The sequence below is a fragment of the Natrix helvetica genome (assembly GCF_964273705.1).
Source record: "Natrix helvetica genome assembly, chromosome: 2".
NCBI classification, from domain to species: domain Eukaryota; kingdom Metazoa; phylum Chordata; class Lepidosauria; order Squamata; family Natricidae; genus Natrix; species Natrix helvetica.
This window is the reverse complement of record NC_138552.1, coordinates 195,660,158-195,687,821: the sequence shown is the minus strand read 5'-3', so window position 1 is coordinate 195,687,821 and position 27,664 is coordinate 195,660,158. Positions and strand designations below refer to the sequence as shown.

The 27,664-nt window shown below is 40.7% G+C and overlaps 1 protein-coding gene across 1 annotated transcript; it reads left to right on the top strand.

The window, feature by feature from the left end:
- Positions 1–6,314: 6,314 nt before the first annotated feature.
- On the top strand, positions 6,315–26,865 carry MTCL3 (MTCL family member 3; the record flags this gene model as incomplete). Its single annotated transcript, XM_081941760.1, has 7 exons — positions 6,315–7,256; positions 8,508–8,732; positions 13,518–13,676; positions 14,253–14,321; positions 15,053–16,228; positions 17,811–18,169; positions 26,845–26,865. 6 exons carry the CDS (start codon positions 6,315–6,317, stop codon positions 17,919–17,921), a joined length of 2,682 nt encoding a protein of 893 aa, XP_081797886.1. The 3' UTR covers positions 17,922–18,169; positions 26,845–26,865.
- Between the last annotated feature and the right edge of the window lie 799 nt (positions 26,866–27,664).

The following is a 27,664-nucleotide window of genomic DNA, read 5'->3' as shown; positions in this document are numbered from 1 at the left end:
AGGTCATTCCAAAGGGTAGGGCCCTTCACAGAGAAGGGTAGGGCCCTTCACAGACACTCTCTGGAGGACGGCACTTGGAGAAGTCCCTCTCTGTGCGAGCGAATAGGTCGCAGGGATGTGTGGGGCAGGACGCGATCCCGCAGGTAACTAGGCCCTGTGCCATGGAGCGCTTTAAAGATGGTGACTAACACCTTGAAGCGCACCTGGTAGGCCACAGGAAGCCAGTGCAGCTCGCGCAGGAGAGGTGTTATATGGGAGAACCTCGTTCTCCCCATAATTACCCGCGCGGCTGCATTCTGGACCAACTGCAGTCTCCGGGCGCACCTCAAGGGGAGCCCCATGTAGAGAGCATTGCTGAAAACAAGGACAATGTAATTTCAGAACAGGTCAACCTTCAAGGACATTTTGTGGCAAAGTTCAAACCAACCATGTTAAAAAAAGACAAACTTAAGTTGTCCCCATTGACTGAGAAATTGTTGAATTTACATACATCACAACATTTCAGGCAATCTCAGAGGGTCACAACACAATGAGTTTTAAACACCTGACAATGATTAATTGGTAAGGTACTTGTAGAGCATGGGTGTCAAACTCACGGCATCACGTTGTCAAATGATGTTTTCTCCTTCCCAGAGCTGGGGTGGGCGTGGCCTGCATGTGACGCATCGGCCTGTGGGCCGCCAGTTTAACACCCCCGTTGTAGGGGGTGGGTGGAGTGTGATAGTTCAGAGGTCAAAGTTGCTGAGCTTGTTAGCTGGAAAGGTGATAGCCCGGGCTTGAGAACCAAGCACTGTACGATGGCGTGAGCTTCCATTACCTGCCCCAGGTACTGCCAACCTAGCAGTTCAAAAGCATGTAAATGCAAGTAGATAAATACATTGCATTCAGAAAGTATTCAGACTCCCCTCACTGCTGTCAATTTTGTTATGCTGCAGCCTGACGCTAGTTATTGAAATTCATTTTTTCCCATTAATCTACACACAGTGCCCCATAATGATAAAGCGAAAACAGAATTTAAGTAATGTCTGTAAATTTATTAAATGCACTGTAGGTACCACTTCAATGGGAAGGTGACAAAATTCCGTGACCCTTGGCATATAGTCATGCTGCTCACATGGCCACAGAAGTATCTTCGGACAACGCTGGCTCCCTTGCCCAAGAAATTAAGATGAGCACTACCCCTTAGAGCTGGGGAATTCTGGGAGTTGAAGTCCACAAGTCTTAAAGTTCCCAAGTTTGGACACCCCTGCCTTAGAGCTGGGCATGACTGGACAGGGGAAACCTTTAGCTTTCTTTACTTTAAGACACTTGTAATCTAAAGAGCCAGTTTGGTGTAGTGGTAAAGGCACCTGGCTAAAAACCAGAAGACTTTCTGCCTGGGGCACAAATCCAGCTGGATGACCTTGAGCCAGTCCCTCTGTCAAATCTAGGAAGATGACATCAACAAATCACCTCTGAAACCTTGCCAAGAGTACTGCAAGGACTTATTCAGGCAGTCACCAGGAGTCAGAAATGGACTTGAAAACACCCCCAAATAAAACTCCCAAACAAAACCCTACCCCGCATACAAACTCTATAGGCAAAACTATTGTCACCTCCTTCCCTCCACCTTACCCCCATTTAAATTCTTCATCAGATTAGCCACTCTATGCATCTGATCAAGCAAGCTGCATGTCATGAAAGCTTAGACAAGGGCTGTCAAACTCCTGGCCCTGATGTGTCATGTGCTGGCCATGCCCATACCCGGTTTAGCAAAGAGGAAAAAAGTCCTGATACATCATTTGACCCCACCGTGACAACTTGAGTTTGACACCCTTGGGTTAGATCTTTTAATCAAATTTGTTAGCTGGAAAAGGTACTACCAGATTTTTTGCTACCGTAGATTCCCATGGCTCTCCTTCTACTTCTGTCCATATCACCTGAAATAAAAGTTCATGCTGTAACAGAGTAATTGTCTCAGCTGTATTAAGAATTTTGTTTGAATAACACAATGAGTTTTTAACCCATTGTTAATTGATAAGCTACTTCTAATCTATCATATAAAAGTAGTAAATGCGGTGAAGGACCAAAATTGGGCAGATCAACATTACAAGATATCTATGGAAGCTTATGACCTGTCACTTACAGTCCAACACCAGAGGGTTGATGTTTTGGGAGGAAATTGGAAAAATGGATGCTATATGTGCTGTTTTGAGTTTCCGGAAGAAAGGTGGGATAGAAATCTAATTAAGCACATTTAACAAAATTCATAGAACTGAATCTTCTATGGGCCCTAAACAACTGTGATTTCATGCAATACGAAGCAGATACTTCTCTTAAGTAACTCTTTAAATTAGATGACAGCAACTTTAAAATTAAATGAGAAATGGGTGCAAGTTTTACATTGAAAAGAACGTTATATGTGGCCGAATATCAGGCCTAAGCCAGAAATGCCTGTTTTAATTCAATCAACCAATAAATCAGAATAGAGCTGGAAGGGACCTTGGAGGTTCTCTAGTCCAGCAGGAAACACAATACAATTTGAGACAAGTGGCTGTCCGGACTCTTCTTAAAAACCTCCAGTAATGAAGCACCAACAAAGCCTGAAGGCAAGCTGTTCCATTCACAAAATAACCTAGGTATAAAAGAATTGGAAACCACTGCCTACAGCACAAGAGGATTAGTCTCTCTACCCGGGGAAATTAGCAGGAGTCGCAGGCGTTGCCTCTGGCACGAATAGCCTTGTGCCCTTGAACAAAATATACGTCTGAAGCACAATTTAACCTAAGCCCCAGAACAAAAGGCAGCCCCAGTGCGATCGCATCAGGAAGCACCTTACACGGTATTGTTGCAGGGTCGACGCTGTTCAAAAAGGAATAAATATTTGATCAGGATCGAGCGTTTCCTGAATTGATTTTCGAAGGCACAAACAGGCCGCACCTCGGTTTCCTTCCTGCCACGGAGGGCCGGAATCTAATTCCGACCAGAGCCCTCAGGCCTGCCTAGGCGTGGCCGAGCATTGCGCTTTTCATCTGGCCTCGCTACTCCCCCCACCCTTCTCTCCCTCCCTCCTTCCTTTCTTCCCACCGCCCCCCCCCCTCCGCTCTTTCCCAGGCCCAATGAGGTCAGCGCCGGAATAAAACCGCTGCAGTTTCCCGAGACGCCCTGACTCGGCTTGGGGCTTCTTCGCGCATCCCCGGGGTGGCTGCCACGAAGTCGGGCAGGGTAAGTCAGCGCTCACCTTGAGGAGGGAGAGGGACGTCGCATCGCTGCTCAGCAAAGCGAAACGCCGAACAAGTTTGAGAGTCTCTTAGAATAGGGGGGGGGGAGTGACCCCCACCAGTGCCCAAGCAAAGGGTGTTGATTGATTCATCGATTGCAACAAAAAGGGGACTTTGCAAAGCGATTACCGATGGGAAGTCAATGCAATGACAAAGAGATTCTGGCGCGTGGGGTGATGGAGGGATGCTTGGCGCTAGCCTGGCGCTTCGTGACCTTCTCTTTTGTTTCTCCTCTTTCTTCCCTCCTCCTCCCCCACTCCTGGCAACTGTTTTCAGTGAGGAAACGGGCAGCGTCGCGACGTTCCTCCGCTCCTTTGATTCCCCACGTGACGAGATCCCGGGAGACCAATGCGGAGCTGCGGGGAGAGGGGAGGTAGCGGGAAGCTTCTTGGTGTTGAGTCCAGGTTGGCTTTAGTAGTGTTTCTAATTACCGGCAGAAGAGAATACGAGTCGCTCGAGGTTGAACTGAGAGCAGCATCGCAGGATTTCTCATTGGTTATGATGCCGTAGGGTGCGAGCCACGTTTGTCCGGATGGATGAGCAGCCTGGGCTTGGGGTTGCCAAGCCGCGAAGGAATCCCTCGGCGGATGCCCTTGAGAGCCGGCGGTTGGCCTAACCTGGCGGTCCGATGTGCCGCCGCGGAAATTCCGGAGGGAAAAGGCTGGTATTGCAGGTAGGTCGATTGTTGTAAGGGTTAATTGCTGTATTAATCAATCAATTGCTGTAAGGAGAGATGGCATTCCGAGAATTCCCAAGCCTTAAATAGAATATTGTTCTCTTTCCTTTGTTTTAAAGAACTGAAAAGACTTTTTGATAAAACTTTGACATCCAGATTCTAAAGTACTTGTAAAAAATGGGGTAAAAACTAATCTACACAGACCTTAGATATGAGTTTTACAGCTTGTTTGCAAATAAAGGCAATTGAGAAGTGCAAAGCTTTTTGTCCCAAACAGACTTACTTACCCATTACTGGACTCAAAAGAAACTTATACACAAAGTAGAATTATTGTTTATCTTGTCTATTTCATGATTTGTGTATGTTTGTTAAAATTGGGATTCTAGAGTATTAAAGATTCTTATTTTTAATCTCTCTCATCCTTTGATAACTAATTGATTGTAGCTACCTGCACAGTAAGATATTTTTGTTAGGGCACTTTTAAAATACTTTGCCATCATTGTTATTATAATTTTGTGAGCCAGCGATTATAATCTTTGCCGCAGTAGTACTCAAATAAACATTGTCTTACTCTGACACATTTTAGTTCATAACCTGTTGTAAAGTGTTAGGATCTGAGGACAACTTACTCATGACAAAATTAAATAGGTATGCACTTATACAATTAATAATAATGCTGAGATTCATATAGTAAATTTAATGCTTCAGTGACATGGTAAAGATTATTATTGTGCCAAACATATTACAGCATCAGGTGGTTTTTTAAAAAATATATGTGATATTGGGGATGTTTTTGTTTTGAGTCTTGCTGTATGCTACAGAGAATTAACATTGAGCAGCCGTATAAATCTATTACATAAATAAATAAAAATGTTGGCTAAGAGAGGTCACCTTGAGAAAGTTTTAAGAATACTAGGCTACTTTTTTATATTTAATTGAACAAATCCACTTTGGGATTCTGCTTCTGCTATGCAAACTATTACATCTATGCAAATACAGCAAGAAAAAAAATCCTACTTAATCAGGACTTAGTAATTAAATCAATCTTCTCTAACTTGATGCCTTTCTTGTACTGAAATATAGTTCCCAGAATCTCGGGCCAGATGTGATCATCTAGCTAGAACAATGAAAACAGGACACTAAAAGTATTTGGAGAATACCCGGCTAGGAAAGGTGTGTTTCATCTGTGTTTAGAATTAAACAAATGGTTGATACTCTTCTGTGAAACTTTTTCATACTTTTCTTTTGCTTTGGTGTTTATATGAGGTGGAGTAAAATAGAAGTTCGGTTTACAAACATGTAAATGCAAATTTAGCTAAGCCTTACAAATTAAACCATCCTTTATTCAAGAATGAAGGTTGTTTCTTTTTTCACACTGTTGTTTCTAGTACTTGGAAAGAAACACTTGGCTGATGTAGTTGTGCTGCAAAACAAACTGACAATTTTAAAAAGCTAACAGCAAAATTTAAATTTGAAGGCTGCAATGCTACATTCACTTTGCTTTGTAACTTGTATTCATTGGGGCTTGCTTAAGATTGAAGTGTCTTAACATTGCTTTTGACTTTACAATTGATAGCTTAAAGATGTACCTACTGAAAGCAATTTATTCAATCTCTTCCTCCCTTCACTAATGTTCTTATTTGAATAAATTTAACTTTATTTTTTCATCATGATTGTTTGAGTTTTCATTGTACCTGAATACCTCTCAACACATTCAGAGTTTGTTAGGAAGCATAGGTAAAATATGGGAAGAAGGTAGGAGGGAACCTGCTACTTGCTCTCATTAAAAGCTAGTATTAAAGATATGGTGCATATGTGGAATTAGAGTTTTCTAACAAATCTCTTATTGATTTGTTTTACAGCATATTAAAAATGGATTATTTTAAGTCTCATCACAGTTTTTTCTTCCCATCTAGAAGGGACTGTTTTTAACTATGCTGGGCCCTGTAGCCATAGACAGATCTGTTTTGAAGTTACTGAATGGATCCATCCTCACTAACCTGTGGAAGTACTTTGGAACATGTGGTTTGTAGAAGTAGCACTTTAAGAAAAGTAGCTTCAGCTAGAGGATCCGGTCGGTTCACATGAGAAATGAGGACTGCTTGTTTTTTCAGGAATTTAAAAGCAAGCTTCCAGTCAGTGGCTGCATCTTTTGCATCTAAGATTGTGAGCTAACCTCTTGGAACAATTTCAAACTCCACCCCTTTTATTATAGGCACATTGTTCTTCATGTGGTGAATAGGCTTGCTTTGTGTTGAGTGGCAGCGCTGTTGACAAGGCTTCTGTGTGCTTCGCTCACCAGCCGAGGGAGGGAGGAAGGGCAGGAAGACAATGAGCCAGAGAGGGCTGAATATTTCAGCAACACCTCGGATTTAGCCATGAGCCAGCCGCCTAGTGGAGGCGGTGCTGCAACCTCCTCTCCTCGTTTGCTTCCTGAGGGCAGCAGCAGCCGAACTAAGCATCAGCGTGCATTCTCTCCGGGCAGACCCAAGGAGTCTCTTGTCCGCCAGCCTTTGCCGGCTGCCAATTCATCCCGCTTCACAACAGCAGCAGCTGCAGTTCCTGCCTCGAAAGCAAGCTCTACCCGCCAGCAGCTACTGCAGCAGTCACCAACAGGACAGAAAACTAACCGGGTCAAGGGTGGAGGAGCTGAAGGAGACAAGCTGCCCCCACAGGTTACGCCAACAAGGAGCTCAGTGCTGTTGGGAGCTGTCCATGCTGGGGATGGTGCTGAAGAGCAGCCTGCCTCATTCCTGGTCTCGGCGGGAGGGTGTCCCAGACCAAATCCAGGGCCTGCAGCCGAAGCACGAGAGGCACCTCCCAAAGCCACCGAGCTTACAGGTCTTAGAGCTGGAGAGCAACAGCTTGTATCTGGAGGGAAGGGGGAAAGGGTGGGCAGTTTTGTGCTTTCCCAGTTGCCATCCAAGAGCTGGAACAAGGGTAAAACAAACAAGCCTTCACAGAAGAGTGCAGGAGAAGCAACTTCAGCTTCTTCAACTCCTTGTGGTTCAGGGAAAGGCCAGGCTCTCTCAGTGAACAATGGCAACTACTGGAAAGAAGGATGCCTGCAAAGTGAGCTCATTCAGTTTCATCTCAGGAAAGGGTTGTCAGCGACGCAGATGCAGCACAGAGGTAACAACAAAGCTAACGGCAATGGTGGCAGTTTGCCCTCCTCAACATCCATAGTGCTGCCTGCAAATGAAAGTAGCAATGGCCTCAGTGGAACTATGGAAGGCAACGTGACCCACGAATCCCAACTTCAGCAGCAGGAGCTGCAGGAAGAGATGGAGAAACTGGAGGAGGAGAATGAAAACCTCAAGGTGAGCAAAAGATACAGAAGGGAAGGAATAATGGGGGGGGGTGCGTTGGTTCTAGTGTGTATGTGCACATGCTGTCTAGTCTGTTCTACAGAAGAAAGGAGAAGGAGTGCTAACGGTAAATTCTGCTCTGCTTTGAAGAGACCAAATTGTTGTTGAGATACTTATTGGTTTGCTTCCTGGTTTAAGAGAAGGGGAGGGGAGGGAGTGCATAAATCCTGGGCTATGAACTTTGATGTGAATATAATACAATATTTACAGGATTTTTCAAATCCTATATTCTAGAGGATACATTTTGATTTGCTTTTCCTGCGTACCAAATTGACTATCGCTATATAAGTTAATATGAGGTTCAATCCAGCAAACTGACAAAGTAACCGAGTTAATAATTTAGTGTTACTTACAACTCCATAAAATAATAATCTGTGACTTCCCATGAATTGAGTTACACAAAATAAAGGCAAGACATAAATCTAATAAATGAATCAAATATATAAAATAAAGATAATGGTTTCATGGTTTAGGATTGGTCAAGAAATGAGTAGAGTATGACATGCATTAATAGTTACATTTTTATGTACGTTCCTCAAAGATTTTCAGACTTTGTGGTATAGTAACTGCCCTCTATGGACTTGCTAAGGCAAGCTGTGGCTCAGAAAACTATACCTTGATTTGACAATAATTCTGCTTTGCTTGCATTTTAGAGAAATTACTATTATCCTCTAAATTACTGTTGATTTTCTAGTGGCCTCAATCCAATTTGCGATTCCCTGAGTTATGGACATTTAGAAATTATTATGTTGTATATAAATGTTCTACGTTTATTGCACCTATGAGATAAAAAATGTACATAGTTGAATATGATTTGTGAGATGTTCTACTCCATTCTTCATACTTCTCATTGCCACATATATGTATTATAGAACATACATGGCTGACATATTTGGGAATTCTCCTGGTTTATGAAGCAGTTTCATTCTGCTACATTTGCACATGCTTCCTTTAGTGTTTTCTTTTGGCCAATTCAAGGAATATTTGAAATATAAATGGATCCATTCTTAATTTGGGATCACCGTTTTTTCTTCTTGCCATTTGTAATACTTGCAAGCATAAGGAAGCTAGATGGGAAACCATATGCTTCTCTTATAACAGTTATTTAAGAACCATGGGTAAATTACCATATCTTGTGTTCTTTATCAATGTGACCTGATGTCATTTTACGTTTTCTATCTGTTCTTTCTGAACATGTGCCAGAATGAAATAGACGAACTTAGAACTGAAATGGATGAGATGAGGGACAGCTTTTTTGAAGAGGATGCTTGCCAGCTTCAGGAAGCGCGCCATGAATTGGAGAGAGCTAACAAAAACTGTAGGATCCTTCAGTATCGTCTTCGAAAAGCAGAGCGGAAGAAGCTCCGCTACGCACAGACTGGAGAAATTGATGGAGAACTTCTCCGTAGTTTGGAACAGGATTTAAAGGTAATTTGGGGCCAGAAGATGAGCAATCAGTGAGAAAAACAATCAGATTATGACACCGTTACTTATCCTAATCTTTTGCGGAAGGCAAATGTAGTATAACTCTGAGTTGTCTTTTTTTTTTTTTTTTTTTTTTCAAGAAGTTTTATTGGTTTTTTTAAAAACATTTATGCGGAAAAGGGTAAGTGGAATAGTTACAAATTTTGGCAGTTGCAAGTATGGCAGACGCCCCCTCCCTCCAGACTCCTAGGTTACATCAAAATATCAAACCTTATTACATAGTCATAAAAAAAATCAGCATATTAATTCTAGAAAAAATACTTTTCAATCAGTTTATATAATTATAATATATAGTCTAGTTGTAAATTCATTAATACTTTCGGTCTGTTTATAACATTGTGGTTTTCTTATTTATTTTTGTGATCTGAGCTTTCTTGGTGTTGCCCCTTCACCCCCCGCTGGCAGAGCTCCGGCCCCTCCCGTGTCCTGTATAACCGTTGTAGTGTCATCTGTTTTTTCTAGGTTCGCTTTGTTTTTTTCCATAAAGGCCTGTGCCTCTATGGGTGTGTTGATTCTGATTCTTGTCTCCTCCCAGAATATCAGCATACCTTCAGGCATCAACCATCTAAACCACACCCCCTTCTGGTATAATTTATTCGCCAATTGCGAATAACTTTTCCTTTTTTCCCTAATTTTTTTGGGAATCTGCTTTAGAATGGTTATCTCCCTATCGTGGTATGTCAGTGTTTGCCCCCTTTGTACACCCAGAATTTCATCTCTTGTGGTTTTCCTAAGAAATTTAATATGAACCTCCCTGGGTACATTATGTGTTCTGGCATATGCTGAATTCACTCTATAAGCTAGATCTATCTCCCATTCCATCTGCTGTTTATCTTTGTGTATGTATTCAGCTAGAATGTTAGTCATAATGTCCCTTATATTTTCCCCATCTGCTTCTATTACATTTTGAAATCTAAGATAAAAGGACATTCTTTCAAACTCTGCTTTCATTTGTTGGATATCAAGTTCTTTGTTCCCCTTCTGTAAGGCCTCTACCCCCCCCCTCGCCTCCGCCACCCCACCCTCCACAAGGTCCAGTCTCTGTGAGTTCTTAAAGATTTGGGCTTGATTCTGTTTAATTTCATCTTTCATTTCCCTTAACTGTTTCTTAATTTCCTCCTGGCCTTGTAAAATTTGTTGAAGCATTTGTTGGAAGTCTATCTCTGTAGTCTTGGGTTGCATCAATTCTGATATCTTTGACTGTGTAGCTGGACTAGACGTTGCAGACGTTGGAGCAGAAGTAGCAAAGCCAGGCTTTCCAGGAGGTGGTCTTTTTGGAGACATGGTTTATGAAGCAAGGAGATCAGTCAAAGTAGAGACTGGGCAGCTGGAGAGGTAGAGCAGGCAGGCGAATTCAGAAGGCAGAGGATCCAAACAGATGGGGATTTCTTTAGTCACTCTAGCAGTAGATGAAAGTTTTTTTTCTCCAAAGAGTTCAGAAAGTAGCAATCCACAAGAAATTCCTCTGGGTGACTCGGAGACAAAGACCGGAAGCCTGAATTTTAAAGGTGGAGTCAGGTTTCACAGTTCATGAAGACAACGGAAGTGTGCCATCTTGCCCTGCCAGCTTTGGGCTCAGAGGCATAGTAAAATTTTTAAAAGTTCAAAAAGTTCTCAGTTCATCCATTAGTTCTGGAGCTAGGTCGAATGAAAATCACTTTTATAGGGGTGAGGCATCATTAGTTGGCTCTCCCCCCTCCTCCTCTCTGGGGATGGAAGGAAAGTCTTTTCAAGCCGCTTGTCCGAGGGAGGGGGGGAAATCCCCCTCCCTCTAGCCGCACCTCCAGCAGGGATCCGAAAGTTTAACTTTTTAAAAGTGCTGAAAAGTTCATCAATTCAAAAGCGAAGGAATGCAGAAAGGAAGCCTCTCACCATACTGCCGCTGCTTCGTTCGGAAGTGTGTTCTCCGATCGGCATGGGGCGAGACGCGTGCGCACGCACGTCCTCCAAAACTGCTCCCCGATGCCTAGAACGAAGCGGAGGAGCCCCCGCCAGCCGCCGCCGACGCCAGGACCCTCCGCGAGCCGTTCCTTCGGCAAGACGCCCCTCCAAGGCGTCTTGTGCCCCCCCAGAAGCGGGGGAAGCCCACCGGGAGAGCTGGAGCAGGCAGCGATCTGCCTGTCGCCGTAGCCGCCGGAACCGGAAGTCAACTCTGAGTTGTCTTGTGGTTTTGACAACTGGAATTTAATTATCTAAGGCAGAGTAAGCAAAGTGGTACTGTCCTGGTTTTTTGGACATTTTTCATCAATCCAAACCAACCTGATTTGTCCATTGTGAGATTCATAGTCCAAAATATCTAGTGGTCATTAGAATGACATGTCTCCTTATGCTCATTTTTTACCCACCCACCCCAGTGGTGGGTTCCAGATCCCGTTGCAACTGGTACGGTGCAACAGGGTCCGGCATCCACCACATGAATGCGCGCAGCATGTGCATGCATACTTACTACCTGCGATGCCTTTGCAATGCTGTGCAATACTCCAGCTGCTCGGTGGAGCATCGCGCAGGCACCATACACTCCGTGCGTGGAAGCGCCAAAGAGCTCAAATACGGGTAAGGAGTGCAGGCTTCCCTCCGGAGCACCATACCGGAACCTACTGGTCGTAACCCACCACTGCCCCCCCTTTACTCAATTATTTAGAAGTATCCAATCACTAGGGAATCACTAGAGATCACATTCCAGGGGTCATCAATTTAAGAACCTTAAGGCTTATAATGTTATTTAATTTAATTTTAGTGAATGCATCTAGAAATCAATGGCACATACCAGTTTTTTTCCTTTCAATTGAAACAAAAAAAAGGATATAACTCCAGTTAATATTATAATCCCAGGATCAATGTAGAGATCCTCAGAAATGGATCTCTGAAACTACAGTATGCAGAAATAGTTGCAAAAACAAAAGCATGGTTTAAGTTTGGGAAATAGAAAGTGTGATAAAGAAACTCAGACTGACTTTGTCCTAATTCAGTAAGATATAACAGAGAGGGATAGGAAAACACAACCCAGCTTTCAAGATTCTGTTATTACTTAAATCAATATAGTTCCAGTTATACCAGTGGAGTCTTATTTTCTAATGTGGCCTAGCTTGAAGGATTGACAGTGAGGGGCAAATGACTTTATTTATATATATATATTTGTTTTCATAGATTTTGAGCCCACGCTTGAAGATGGCAGGTGAGATCCTGCCGAAACGTTCCAAAGACAATCTCAACCTTACACGGGAAAAGACCCGAATACAACAAAACCAGCATATATATATATATATATATATATATATATATATAGATGATGATAGATAGATAGATAGATAGATGATAGATAGATAGATAGATAGATAGATAGATAGATGATAGATAGATAGATGATAGATAGATAGATGATGATAGATGATAGATAGATAGATAGATAGATAGATAGATAGATAGATGATAGGTAGATAGATAGATAGATAGATAGATAGATAGATAGATAGATAGATAGATAGATAGATAGATGATAGATAGATAGATTGATAGATAGATGATAGATAGATAGATAGATAGATAGATAGATAGATATAGCTATATAGATAGATAGATAGATAGATAGATAGATAGATAGATGAGAGAGAGAGAGAGGGAGAGAGAGAGGGAGAGAGAGATGTTCAACCTAGGAAAAAGGATATTAAACCATAGATCGTTGGATACCAACTTGGGAGGAAGAATATTAAAATGAGTTTTATGAGACATTTGCCTGGGCTACAAATCAAACAAATTAATGACCCAATGCTTGAGTTGGAAGCTGAGCTCTAATAAAAGAATTGCCTAGATTAAAGTATGAAATATAATTGCATTGCTTTGTAATAATACAAGAGTTTTTATTTTTAATAACAGCTACAGTAAAACATGTTCAATAGTTAACCAAATATTTTATACCAAGGTGGGTCTTGGCTTTCCTAGATCTACCAATGAACATGTCTCCTTATCATTTACTGTACATGTAGTCTTTGACTTACAACAGTTCATTTAGTGACCGTTCAAAGTTACAATGGCACTGAAAAATGTCACTTATGACCGTTTTTCAAAGTTACGACTTTTGCAGTGTCCTTATGATCAAAATTTGGGTGTTTGGGAACTGGTTCATAATTATGATCATTGCTGTGTCCTGGGATCAGGTGATCACCTTTTGTGACTTTCTAACAAGCAAAGTCAATGGGGGAGCCAGTTTCACTTAACAACCGGGTTACTAACTTATCAATTGTGATGATTCACTTAACAATTGTAGCAAGAAAGATCTTAAAATGGGTCAAAATTCACTGAGCAAATGTCTCACTTAACAGAAATGTTGGGCTCAATTGCAGTCGTATGTTGAGAATACCTGTACTTTGTTAATTCCATTTTTACTCTAGTTTCCCTTCCTAAGGTTGTAATTCTCCTCAGACTAAGACTTCATGCCAGTTGCTGACTGGGTTGGGCCCATGATTCTAATGATCAAAGAATTAATCTTTGGGAATTCTATTCATCCTATTATTGCTGAGTATCAGAATAGATCTCAAAAGAGTAAACTGAAGTGTCTGAGGTAACCCTAATTTCACTCGTGGTTTTTTTTAATTAGGAAGAACATTTTATTCAGTATTTAATAGAACTGATATGAGTTGTCACAATACACCCCTAAACTTCACAAGCATATTAAGCCCTACTATCAAAGTTATTTTCCTTCTTGAAAATGTTAAATGTCCTTCCATGTAGGTTGCAAAAGATGTTTCAGTAAGACTTCACCATGAGTTGGAAAATGTGGAAGAAAAACGCTCCACCACAGAAGATGAAAACGAAAAGTTGAGGCAGCAGCTGATAGAGGCTGAGATTGCAAAGCATGCTTTTCAGAATGAATTTGACAAAATAAAAGAGGTCAGTGATAATCTTCTCATCAGAAGGGGGACAGGCTAAATCGGCTGAGGTGGGATAGGTACATCAAGGCTTGTAATATACTATTTCGCTATGTTTCCTGCCTCTTCTCTGACTGCCCTGGTTACAGCTGATCTTCGGGCGAAAAGCAGTTTTGCTTTTCAGACAGATTTGAAAGTCTATTTATTATTTTATCATGGTAAACAACCTGCAGATCTGAGAAATGATTATTTAAGACTTTTTTTTAAAAAAAATGATCTCTTTAGTGAATACAATTGTGTTGAAGGTAGTATCTGACTCAACACATTTAAAAATGCTATTTAATACTTATGAACTACTTTTAATCTTCGGCATGTTCCTTGCTATTGCATTTAGATCAATAAGAACAAGGACATTTAAAGAAAACTGAATTAATCTTTCCTGGCCATGTTTCAACGTAGCCAACTCTGGATGAGGAAACCAAAAATATTAATTAAAAAAACCTGGGAATTTTCATATTGTTTGACTGGTGGCTTAATAAAGTTGGATAGCATGCATTTATTAAAATATTTGTTACATCTGCTCTTTCTTTTATAACAGTCCATGAAAAGAAGAGGAAGCAAAGATTTGCAAAAATCAGAAAAAAAGTCACAGCCGATGTCCGCTGAGGTGATACAGAATTTTTTTTCTGTCCCATGTACAATACAGAAAACCATATGACCATTTAAGTTCATTTAGTGACCATTCGAAGCTACAATGGCACTGAAAAAAGTGATTTATGACCATTTTTCACACTTATGACCATTGCAGCATCCCCGTGGTCACATGATTCACATTCAGGTGCTTGACAACTGGTTCATATTTATGATGGTTGCAATGTCCCAGAGTCATGTGCTCCCCTTTTGCGACCTTCTGAGAAGCAAAGTCAATGGGGAAGCCAGATCCACTTAACAGCCGTGTTACTAATTTAACAGCTGCAGGGATTCGCTTAACAAAGGTGGCAAGAAAAGTCATAAAATGAGGCAAAACTCACTCAACAAATTTCTCACTAAGCAACATAAATTCTGGGCTCACTTGTGGTCCTAAGTCGAGGACCCCTTGTAGATGATTGCAAACCTTTCCTTAGTCGATTGTGTGAAAACCAGAGCTCTTTTTATGAAACTCATCAGATTAGGATCCAAATGATCATGTTTCTGTAGATGACAAGGATTGCAACGCTTGAGTCACACTTTTTGTTGCAAGTGTGGGACCTTGTCAATTCCCGTGTTATGCTGTCTATCTGTCTACTGCATACGTATATATTTGTACGTATTGAATATATTGGTATTTTGTGCTAAATTGTCATTTGGCTTCCCAGGAGTAAAGCAATATAACTGGGGATTATTCTTTCTTTGCCACAGGAGGACAGTGAAGATCTGAAATGCCAGTTGCAATTTGTCAAAGAAGAGGCTACTCTGATGAGAAAAAAATTAGCCAAAGTTGACAAGGAAAAGGACAGATTTGAGCACGATCTTCAGAAGTATCGGTCATTTTATGGTGATCTAGACAGTCCCTTACCCAAAGGGGAAGCAGGTGGTCCACCTAGCACAAGAGAAGCAGAACTCAAACTCCGTCTGAGGTTAGTAGAGGAAGAAGCCAATATCCTTGGAAGGAAAATCGTGGAACTGGAAGTGGAAAACAGAGGACTGAAAGCAGAGCTTGATGACTTAAGAGGAGATGATTTCTCCGAGGCAGCCAACCCCCTCCTGGGAGAACCGAATGAATCTGTCTCGGAGTTACGGCAGCATCTGCAGTTAGTTGAAGATGAGACTGAACTATTGAGGAGGAACTTATCTGATGCAGAAGAACAAAACAAACGTGTCACTGCAGAGCTGAACAAATACAAATACAAGACTGGAACTCACGATAGTTCACGACACCATGACAGCGCCAAGATGGAAGTGCTTCAGGAAGAATTGAAGGCTGCCCGCATGCAAATTAATGAACTCAGTGGCAAAGTCATGCAGCTCCAATATGAGAATAGGATACTGTTGTCCAACATGCAGCGCTATGATTTAGCCTCTCATTTGGGGATCCGAGGGAGTCCCAGGGATAGCGATGCTGAAAGTGAGGCAGGGAAGAAAGAAAGTGATGAGGATTCCCGTCCCCCTCACCGCAAAAGAGAAGGGCCCATTGGTGGAGAAAGTGACTCAGAGGAGGTCCGCAACATCCGTTGCTTGACCCCTACAAGATCCTTCTATCCAACCCCGGTAGGTTGGCAGAAAAGCTTTAATGATCGGCAGCAAACTAAGGACATCCGCTGTGAAGCCGAACGCCTGGGCAAAACTATTGACCGCTTGATTTCTGACACTAGCACTATCATAACTGAGGCAAGAATTTATGTGGCAAATGGGGACCTTTTTGGACTTCTGGATGACGAGGACGATGGAAGTAGGATACGGGAGCACGAACTTCTTTATCGGATCAATGCCCAGATGAAGACATTTAGGAAAGAGCTCCAAGCCTTCATTGACAGGCTAGAAGTTCCAAAGCCTTCTGATGATCGAAGTACAGATGAACCTTTGTCAGTGAGTCAGGTAGAATTTTATTTGGTCAAGCCATTGAGGAAAAAGATTTTCAGCCCAGGATAAAAGTTAGATACTTAAGCCGAGGTGGCGTAGTGGTTAGAGTGCAGTACTGCAGGCTACTTCAGCTGACTGCTAGCTGCAGTTTGCCAGTTCAAATCTCACCAGCTCAAGGTGGACTCAGCCTTCCATCCTTCTATGGTGGGTAAAATGAAGACCCAGATTGTTGGGGGCAATATGCTGACTCTGTAAATGGCTTAGAGGGGGCTGTAAAAGCACTATGAAGCAGTATAATAAGCAATAAGTGCTTTTGCTATTGCTACTTTCATGTGTAGTTATGTGAGATGAAGAAGACACCCTTTAATTTCCATGACCACAATTTAAATTTCCTAGATTATTGTTCCAATATTGGGTTCTTAGGTTTTGTACAAGTAGAGCATAAGAGGAAGACATTATTGGATGCTTACTATACCTAGTAAGAGCTCTGTAGGTTGGCTAAAAAGTGGAATAGTAAATGGTCATTTGTTAGCTTTTTTTAAAATTCACCCATATTATTAAAGGATTTATAAAACTTATATAGCTAGGAAAAAGACAGTTAAAAATCTTAACTTATAATTGAAATACGCAATAAATAGCACGGAAAAAATAAAGCATGTAAGAGGTATTATCCCAACATAATTTGATACTTTACAGTTTACAACTGAAACTTAACTCTTCAATTCTAAAATGCCAGATGCCTGGGAGAATGTCTTAATTTGGCTCTGAAAAAAAGATAGCCAGGTAGGTGTTGGGTGATTTCCTTACTGGAGGGTTTTCTGCCCATAGACAGCATAACTACAAAAGAATTGATAGCAACCTATCTTTTTCTGGGACTCCAGGGCAAGGCCTGGGAGGATGAGGATAAAGATGAGAGGGATGAGGTTAATGGGAGTGGGACCTCTAACTTGATTTTGGAGCCCCCTTCGGAATGGTTTGCTTGCCTCCTTTTTCTTTGGCTAAAATAGGGAAGAGGATGACTAGCAGAGGGAGTAACTGTAGCCAAGGCCTGCTTGCCAGCTTCCTTGTCAGTCTTCATTTTGACATATAAGCAAAAGTAGGAATGATGGGTAAAAGCGAAACTGTCAGCTTACCAATATTTGAGTCAACCCACTTTTTAATTTGTCAATTCTACCAATAAAGGAGAATATTTGTATCTCAGGGTTGAAATGAGGGGTCCTTGGTTCTCTCTAAGTTTGGTTGTTTTCTTGTAGATATTTCATTACCCAAACTTGGTAACATCATTAGTGTCAGTAAGGAGTGGGGTTTGCTCTCAGTTTATAACTCAGTTTATAAGACCAAAGGAACTCCCCAGCAGCAGGCAGCACCCAGATGGGAAAATTCATAGATATTTCAGGACAATGTTACAATTATTACATTGCCAATATTACTATTACAAGATTCCTTCAGATTCTTTTTGCACAGCATTTGGATCTGAAATACACAATTTTCACAAGACTAGGTTGAAAGGTTTGATGCAGCTTTTTTCCTCTTGAAAAGTCAAGTTTGCTGTTTTATTAATGTATCATTATCTTGTCTTTGTATTTACTTTCCCCAGATGTTCCAGCCTATCATTTTACTTATTCTCATCCTTGTCTTGTTTTCATCCCTTTCTTACACTACAATATTTAAACTTGTCTTTCTTTTCACATTGTTCTTTGTGTTGTAGACATATGTATTTTAATCATTTTACCATTTGTTATAGAGTTATTTTCAGTTTGTTTTATGTTGTCCATCTTCCCAAGCTACAAAGTTCAAGAGCTATAGTTTGTCTAGTAATCACTGCTGTAAAAACACTGAAGACTGTTTGATAGGAAGAAGACAAACCAACCTCCATGCCAAAATGCAGATGATGCAAGCAGCCCAAACCAAAGAGCTCTACAATCAAATCTGAACTAGCGTCATCCAAATAGCCAGGTAAGCAAGTGAAATTTTTCCCTGCAGAATGTGCATTTAGATGTGTGTGCGTGATGCTGTAATACCTGAGATCAGCTATTCTTACCCATATGTGATTGTTAATTTTGGGGAGGAGGATATTCACACAGAAGTAGAATCCAAACATGTTCAGCAGCCAAGAAGGACCCTGTCATTTTGAGCATCAACTCATTCTACTCCAGTGACTCTTTTTATATTCATAAGTAATAAATTGACTTATGTATGGTCACAAAACCAGCGTAGCTTCTTTGCCTTTGTATTAGACTATGTGCTAACAAGGGAGCCCTCAATTTTATTTTAGTTTGACAATATCCCCATGCAGCATGTACTTTTAGTAATTTTAGTGTGCCAGCAACAAACAAAACAAAAGCAGTAAACCAAACTTGTCATATCATTACTTAACCAAAAATCTTTTTGCCCCTTCCCCCTTATTCCTATGATTAGGAGTAATAAATGGGAAGTCTGTTTAAGAATTGTTGATTCTTAATATTGATAAAATTAGATTGACAATAAGACCGGTGGCTTTGCCAACTCATCTACATTTATGTACATTCATCTCAACTTTCTTAAAGGTGGAAGAAAGTTAAGATGAGTGTTGAGACCAAATTATATGTCAGTGTGAGTCAGCTAAGGCAGAATAGGCCCATGACAAATCAATCATGCCATGTCCGTGACAGCAAGGACATATATTGAGTTGAATAATAATGGCATAAATTGTACAGAAATCAATGGACGAGCAGGCCCTTCTTGCATTTTTGAATACAGATTGAAATATGCAAAGTGCTTATAATAAATATGCAAAGTGCAAGCATAATAATGATAATATCAATAATATCTCATTCTGTCAACAAGCCAAACCAAAACCCCAATAATTAAACCACTAGCATTAGCGACTTATTTTCTAGGCAAGCAGCCAGGTACTCTATGAAGTTGGTAAGTATCACTCTTACCTTCTTCTGTTTGTTTATTAGCCTCCCATGTTGCATGTCTGTATTGTGCAGTCACAGTGAATCAATCCTATATAGCTCAGCAGGAACACAACACCCTCCTCCTAGGTTCATGTGCAGGTGTGTTATAAAGGGTTACTCAACAGTCCTTCTGGGTGTTGTCATCTGATAACACCTGACTTGTCTTTTGAATATTGTATGTATTTTTCTGGCAAGCTCATTCTCAGTCAAGAGTAGCAACAACCTTTTGTGAAATGTTGTTGCACAGTTCATTCCTTTGTATGCTTTAGCTTGGAGAATGACCTTTCTGCAGGTACTGCTATTATTAATCTAACAAAAAAAATGTCAAGTATACCTTATAAACATGAGTATAACATGGTTACAGAATGTGATAGATATATCTGTCTGTCTATCTGTCTAACTAGCTAACTAACTAACTAACTAACTAACTGAACAAAGAGAGGGAACATGAAAGGAGAAAATCAATTTCCATTGTCCAAATGTCCATTTTCAGGTAATTGGCATGCAGTTTAAAACAATTTGGGCATCCCAAATATTAAAGTTTATCTCAAAATCAAGTAAATATATCCAATTATGGTACTTCTTCCTAGAAGACAACCACTTAAGAATATTGCAAAATACAGCATCTCCAAAAACATGTGTTCATTACTTTTCTATACAGGTTCAATGGTGTCCAATGAACCTGAAATCTTATTTTTGATTGAACAAGTCATAGTTGAATATCTGTTGGAGACCCAGTTTGATATAGTTTGCTAGAAACAAGGAGACTGTGACTCTTAGGCACAAAGCCAGTTGGGTGACCTTGGGCCACTTACATTCTCTTAGACCTAGAAAGAACCTAAGGGCAAACCATTTTGATAAATGTTGGCAGAAAAAAATACATGGCTCTGAATTCTAAGTGTATTCTATTCTAACTACCTGACTTGAAGACACACACACACACACACACACACACACACACACACACACACACACACACCTACTGAGACGTTTGTTATTGAGATTAAAAACCATAATTTGTATTGTCAAGCAAATTAAATACCCAGACAACATGATATTTATTAAGCACTAAGAAATGTATTTAATAGAAAATCAAGAAAATTAAATTAAAAAAAACCCTATTCCCTAAAATGTGGTTCTCCATTTCCTTGTTCCATTTCAGCTTTTTAAATGATCATATCCATTTAGTCTTTAAAATAGGCATATCAAATTGATTTATTGATAACAATTGTTTACAAAGATTAATTGTGGAGTTTCTTGTCTCTTGGATTTAGTGATCCCTTTTAATAATTCAAGTGTTTCTGAAGCTGAAAATGCTGCTGCAAATTGAGACATCAATAAATGTTGTAATTGTAAAAGCTGCCATTGGGTGGCAACAGAGAAATTGTATTTGTATTTTAACACAGAAAATGATAGCTCATCATTATTATCTACTAGTTGATCTAAAATAAAAATTCCATTATCTAGTCAAATCTCCTATGTAACAAGTTTTTTTAATTATCACCAATTTTAAGAATGAGATTATTTCTTCATATCACTTCTACATTTAAAAAAATGATACTAATACAGTTTTCCAGGAATAATATATCACAATTTTAAAGTAAACATAATAGCAATAGAGATATATCTGACTTACAATAGTTTGAACTCCAAATTATGCTGTATGCATATATTTCAAGTATTCTTAGGAAGGACAATTTTATACTATATGAAAGCTTTTGGAATTTGATACTAGTTGAAAAATATGCATAGTGATGTAAATTAAAATTCAGAAATCTAAATCCCCATATTGTTTTCAATTGTAAGGTGTTCTAAAACTTCCTTTACTGTTATTTTAGCACAGAACTATCAAACTCCTGGCCCACAGTCTGGATGCATCATGCACTGGCCACACCCACACCCGGTTTAACGAAGGGGGAAAAATCCTGATATGTCATGTGATGCCACCGTGATGACATGAGTTTGACATCCCTGTTTTAGCACTATTGGATTTCAGTCATGATCTAATTGAGAGCAATTATCAGAAAGTGTGTCAGAGTCATTTTGTTTCATTGCCAGAAGTTGTTTAGCTGCCTGCAACTCCTTATCAGTTGCTGAATCAGAGTTGAAAGCTGCAGTGCAGAAAATGTAGAAACATTATTTAGGCCCTCAAGTCCATGTTTTACCTGAAGAAAAGTTAAACCCAGTTAAGAAGAATGCATTCATTCTGAATTGATCATCTGGGGATGTTGATGATTTGTTCCCATACAGTGATTGCAAACCTATGGCACGCATGACACAGGTGGCACACAGAGTGCTCTCTGCGGGCATGTGAGCTGTCACCCAGCTGAGTTCCACCATGCATGCGCTTGTGCCTCCCACCAGCCAGCTGGTTTTCAGATCTCTGCTGTGCATGCATGCTGGAGATGCATGGGTAGTGGGAGGGGGGGTTCCCATGTGCAGGGCACAGGATGGTTGCGTGTGCATACAGTAGTGTTGTGGTCCAGCAGGATCCGGTTGAGCTGCTGATGGACTCGGATAGCGAAGAAACATATGAGTCTGCCCTGGACGATGTGGAGGACCCTGTGCAGGGTTCAGACTCAGAGCAGGGACCAGAGAGGCTGGTTGGCCACCAGGAGGCGCCTGAGGCAGGGAGCAGTGGGGAGGATCAAAGGCAGTTTGTCCCTGATGCTAGATTGAGAAGGGCTGAGAAACTGAAGCAGCAACTTCGTAGGCAGACTCACAGAAGATGTTTAAGCACAGGTGGTTGTGGATTGGCCGCTCTCAAGAGAGATTATAGGTGAGGCGTTGGGAGGGGACATTTGCAGGAAACAACCATTCGAATTAGTAGTTAAGAAAATCTATCTGTATTCTAGCCGGGTCTGTTCGTTTGGACTATCTACGTTGCTTCATCTGAATTATCTGGGTTGCTGCAGAGTTACTCTAATGAATGTGAGTTGTCTGGGCCCTCAGCCAAAGGATTCGTTATCTCAGTAATTAAACAGTGGCAAACAGCCAAGGCTGTGTTCTGGTTTATTCACAGGTGTGGGATCAGAACAAGTAGGTAGGTAGGGAAAGAGAGTAGGTAGATAGGTAGGTAGGTATGTAGGTAGGTAGAGGGATAGAAAGAAATACAGTATGAAGGTAGGGAGAGAGAGAGTAGGTAGGTAGAGAGAGGGAGAGAGATAAATACAGTAGGTAGGTAGGGAGAGAGAGAAAGAGAGAGTAGGTAGGTACGTAGTTGTTTCCAGGTGTATTTTTCCATGTGCTGGAGAAGGAAATCACTGACAACCTGCAGCACCTAAGACTTGTTTCTGCTGGCACAGCACTTGATCAATCTAATTCTCATCAATCACTCTAACTAAAGAGCTTTCCGAAAGGGGGGGGGTTGCACTCTGGAAACCTCCCCAAAACAGCCCGTTTTTTGCAAAAACGGTCCCATTTTTTTTCAAATAAAAGGCATGAATACCTTTGGGGGGCTTGCAGAGTGCTCCAGGGGTGGGGGTGGGGGCAAAAAAGAGCAAAAAAACCCGGCCCATTTTTCGCGAAAACGGGCTGTTTTTTTGTCAAAAATGGAGGCTTATAGAGTGCTGCTGGGGGCTGGAGGGCAAAGAACGGTCCATTGTTTGCTTATTTCTGCCCTTCCCAGCACCCTTGGTGAGGGGGCGGGGCTTCGGGAGGCAAAAATATGCTGTATTTGATGTATAAGATGCACCCAGATTTTCTGCCTCTTTTTTGAGGAAAAAAGGTGTGTCTTATACTCCAAAAAATACGGCACATATTGAGAGATGTCTTGACAGATCCTGAAACCTAGTTTAAGTCAGTTTCTGGCAACTGCAGTTTTAAAGAATATTCCAGTCAAAACGCAAAACTGAGTTTTTCCATTTGAAATTTTGAACTGCTAGTTCCTGTTACCTGTTCTGGTAATCTCTTTCCCAGGAAAAGTATGTCAGTTAGTATCTTATATATATCTTTGAAGTAGAAATAAACAAGTGCAAGAACTATCTTATTGCCTTAATGTAATTTTGGAATTAGATGTCAGATACAGGGAAGGTGAATGCCATCATTTGACACTGTATGATAGGGAGCAATGGCTCAGTGACTAAGATGCTGAGCTTGTCAATCAGAAAGGCTGGCAGTTCAGCAGTTTGAATCTGTAGTGCTGTGTAACAGAGTGAGCTTCCGTTACTTGTCCCAGCTTCTGCCAACCTAGCACTTTGAAAGCATGTAAAAATGCAAATAGAAAAATAGGGACCACCTGTGATGGGAAGGTAACAGCATTCCGTGCGCCTTCAGCATTTAGTCATGCTGGCCACACAACCACGGAGACGTCTTCGGACAGTGCTGGCTCTTTGGCTTTGAAATGGAGATGAGCACCACCCCTAGAGTCAGGAATGACTAGCACATATGTGCGAGGGGAACCTTTACCTTTATGGTAGTTGGGTGTTGGATTAATTCAAATGAGCTACAAGCTCTAGTCTTTCTGTAGTCATTATAAGAAATTAAGATCCCTAAAATGCCAAATACACTAGTTTATATAATCAAAGTGAAACAATTTGGTGGACAAAGTTATGGAGGAACTCAGTGGAAATTCTTTTACAAAATCAGCTGATGAGATATGACAAACTGAAGTTGTTGCTTTTTGTTGTGTGAAATGAATAGGCAGATGTGTTGCTGTTGAGATTCATTCACAAACCGTTCAAGTAGAATATCTCTAATGTTAACACTTGTTGACTTACAATAAATGCACATTTTAGCATGCTAATTGATGGAACCTGTTATGAAAGGCATATTCAATAATACTCAAGTGGAACCAGACAAGTATTAATTCCTTCAGTTGAAAGTAGAAAGTAGGACCTCAATCCCCCTATTCTGTTCTCCAAAAAGAACATGCATTAACTCATTGCACTTGCTTTTCTCTTTTCTCTCTTTTTTCCTACTGGATTAAGCATTCTGAAGTTAGTTGGTTTTTTTTTTTAAAAAAACTGTCATTATGGAGGGTCTCATCAGACTCAGAATATTGCTGAAATAAACCTGGAGATCAGCTAGAATGTAGATTCTCCCAGATGATTTCCTTGCTGCCATCCACATGGGAGAAACTATCTCCATGCTACCATATGTTTATTTCATAGGAGGCAGCTCAAGTTTATCTGCAACAATCAGTTTCAATTCAATGCCAGAATTTTCACCAGTTATGACATTCTTAGTGGGACATCATTGTGCACACGATGTATTTGGACTTCTTTAGAGCTCTCTCTGTAGGCAAAACTTCTATTGTACAATCCATCCTATGGTTGATTCTAGGAGCATGGATTTACAGGGAGTGTAACCAAAGGTTGCTTGTTTCCTCCTAATGAGTAGTGAACATGAGAATTCTGATCAAGAATGAGGTGGAAACTATTTTGGTTGCAAGAATGATTGATCAAATTACAGAAATGTGTTAGACACTTCCTCTCACATTAACAGCCAAATCTGACAGGGCCACCTCATCTGCAAGGCATGAGGATCGCCCACGGGTTCAGTTTCACTTCAGTTTGCTGCTGCTTCCTTTCCAATCTTTATAATCACTAGCAGAATCCACCTCCCTACTAAAGTACCATGTTTTCCTGAAAATAAGACAGGGTCTTATTTTCTTTTGACCCCCGAAATAAGCACTTGGCCTTATTTTCGGGAAGCCTTATTATTTTTGAGGTGCAGGAGTTGGCGAGCGTGGTCACCTCATGGCTGCTGCTGTCTTGAAATATTTTCGGGTAGGGTTTATTTTCGGGGGAGGGCTTATTTTAGCGCATGCGCTCAAAAGCCCGATTGGGCTTATTATCCAAAGAGGTCTTATTTTCGGGGAAACAGGGTAGCTAATATCCTCCAATTTGACTTAATCTATACTATCCAGGGAACCCACAGGATTCAGATCAGTATACATGCCAGGCTTTTTTCTTTCCTTTTAAAAGTTTAGTAGTCATACCAGAATATTATTTTCCATAAAAGCACCTGAATTTGAAGGCTAGGCTTCTCATATTCATTGGGTTTTTGCTGCAATTCAAGAAATCCTAGTTCAAGGTGCGATAATGATATGTGGGAGACAGGGTGAAGAGACATAGCCAAGAGAAATGTTAGATTAAAGATGACTTAGCTCACAGCATGAATGTGGATGGGGCAAGCAGCTCAGAAGGGACCCTCCTTAGTTTCTTGGGTTGTAAAGGGATGGGGAGAAAGATACTTTCAGACTTGCAAGATTGTGTTAATGTAACTTTCAATAAAGTAGAATTAGCTTATCTGGCACCTAATAGTCATTGACAAATAGTACAGAAATGCTCTGCTATTCCATTCTTCTAGGATATTTTTATACTTCCCAATTTAGCTCAAATCACTGGGATTTTTTTAATGGTATCCCATAAAATTACAAACTTGTTCAACATTTTGAGGTCAGCCAAAGTCAGTTTAGTGCTGCCAGAGAATATATAAAAGCTTCTTCAAATGTCACAGTGAATTGCTGACTCAGTGTTATGTATCTCACTGCCTTCCTCTGGAGATATTTTTTGAGAGATCATCATGAAATGAGCTTCTCACTGCTTCTAGGACAACACAGTTGACAAACTAAACAACAATGTCACCCTGCCTCCCAAGTTGCAATAAGTGCAGTCTGCATGATAAAACCGAGAGCCTAGATCATTTTGCTAATTCTTGTAGAGCAGGGATATCAAACTCAATTTCATTGAGGGCCACATCAGGATTGGGTTTGACCTTGGAGGGTTGGGTATGGGGTGGGTGTGGCCATGGTGGGCGTGACATGGAACTGCACCTCTGCAGACATGGTTCTATAAACTTATAAAAATAGGGAGGCGTACATTTCTGTGATTTTGTTTTTTTAATACTTACTTGATCTACTTCATCATCTTATGAGAGACCAGATCAAGAAACTGACTCCATAGGAAGACTAGAACTATAAATTATTGGCATAGGCTAGTAGTAGAATCCTGCAAGCCTGAAAGGTAAACTATTTTTCTATTCCTCCCTTTTATAACCTTCTGAGTCAAGGATGGCAAGTACTCCGGAGGCCCCATTTTGGGTCTGGAACGCCTCCTGGACTACAAGGGAGGCCAAAAGCAGTTGCAGCGAGGGGCATGGGCACCCCACCTGCACCCCATTTTTGCTAGACACCGCGAACCAGTCCTTTGCTATTTCCAGAGTGGCCCCGCGGGTCAGATCTAAGCACCCTGCAGGCTGGATCCGGCCTGTAGGCCTTGAGCTTGACACCCCTGTTCTAGAGAAACATAGAGATGATTTTAGAGAAGATACGTTAAACACGATCTCAGTACAGGAGGATAAGGTTGTGTGAGAAAATTTCCTTGCTTTAACTTATTTCTGGAAACTGATTCCATATTAAGACTAGAATCATACTTTTTTGAGATAAGCTTCAGGAACAGAATCTTAATAGCTTCCGGTTGGTTTCTCTTATATCATCTTCATGGCTTTCTCAACTCTCTTTGTTATAAGTGGGACAGAACAGGAAAAACTGTCAGGCTTTCAAGATTCTGTTATTGTAGAGTAATACAATAGGATTCTAGGGTTTCTTGTGGTGTCTGTTTCCTGGCCTGGTTTACCTCAGAAGGATAACAGTTTTTCACCCTCTTCAATAACCATGGACTTCCAAGTTAGCAGAATTGACAGTCTCAATGAAATCTGTTAATACAATCTGATCTTTTATTCCAGGATCTAGAACTTCATTTGGATTTGGAGTGCCCGTCTAGAGATTGAATGGAACAGCTGCTGAGGAACAGTTCATCTCTTTGTGTGGTCAAAGGAATACTTTCTCCACTATGCCTTGCTACAGATTAAAATTACCCAATGATCTGGCTTGTCTTCAAGAGAAAAAAAAAAACACTGGATCATGATGATACTGAATTCCGGAATTTTCTGCAATTAGTTTTAGATAATAATGGATTACCACCATTCTAGGGAGGCGAACAGCTGCACTGGTCCCAATCCTGAGAGATACATTTAAAAGTTCTGACATGAAAGAAAACCTTCCTGGAGGGCATTAACATCAGCCAGAAGAATGGAGGAATTTCATTTCTTTTGGTAAGTTGATTCTGTGGTCAGATCCAGGTTTCTTTTGAAAGATAAGCATGATGCTCCATAGTCGTACATGATTGCTTCTGTTTTGTCCAGCTAAAATTTATATTTGAAAATATACTCAGCATTAGTGGGAAGTGTGCAGACCTTTCAGGATGTCATTGGCATAGGAACAATTAAGGAGAAATGCATTATGGGACTAAATTTCATTTAGTAAAAGCTGTCAAGAAATGAAGTAGCTAACAGACATGTTATTGACCAAATCTCTGCACAAAAACAAAAGTAGCTATTGGTTTGCTATGAAGATACAGCATTGTGATATTTGTCTAGTACAATTATGGCCTAGGGCTCTATCTAACTCTGCTACATTACTCACACATGCTATGTTGCTCTTAAACCTGTCACTACAAATTTGGAGTAGCATCCTCCAAAAACTATCGGTTTTCATGCTTCTTAA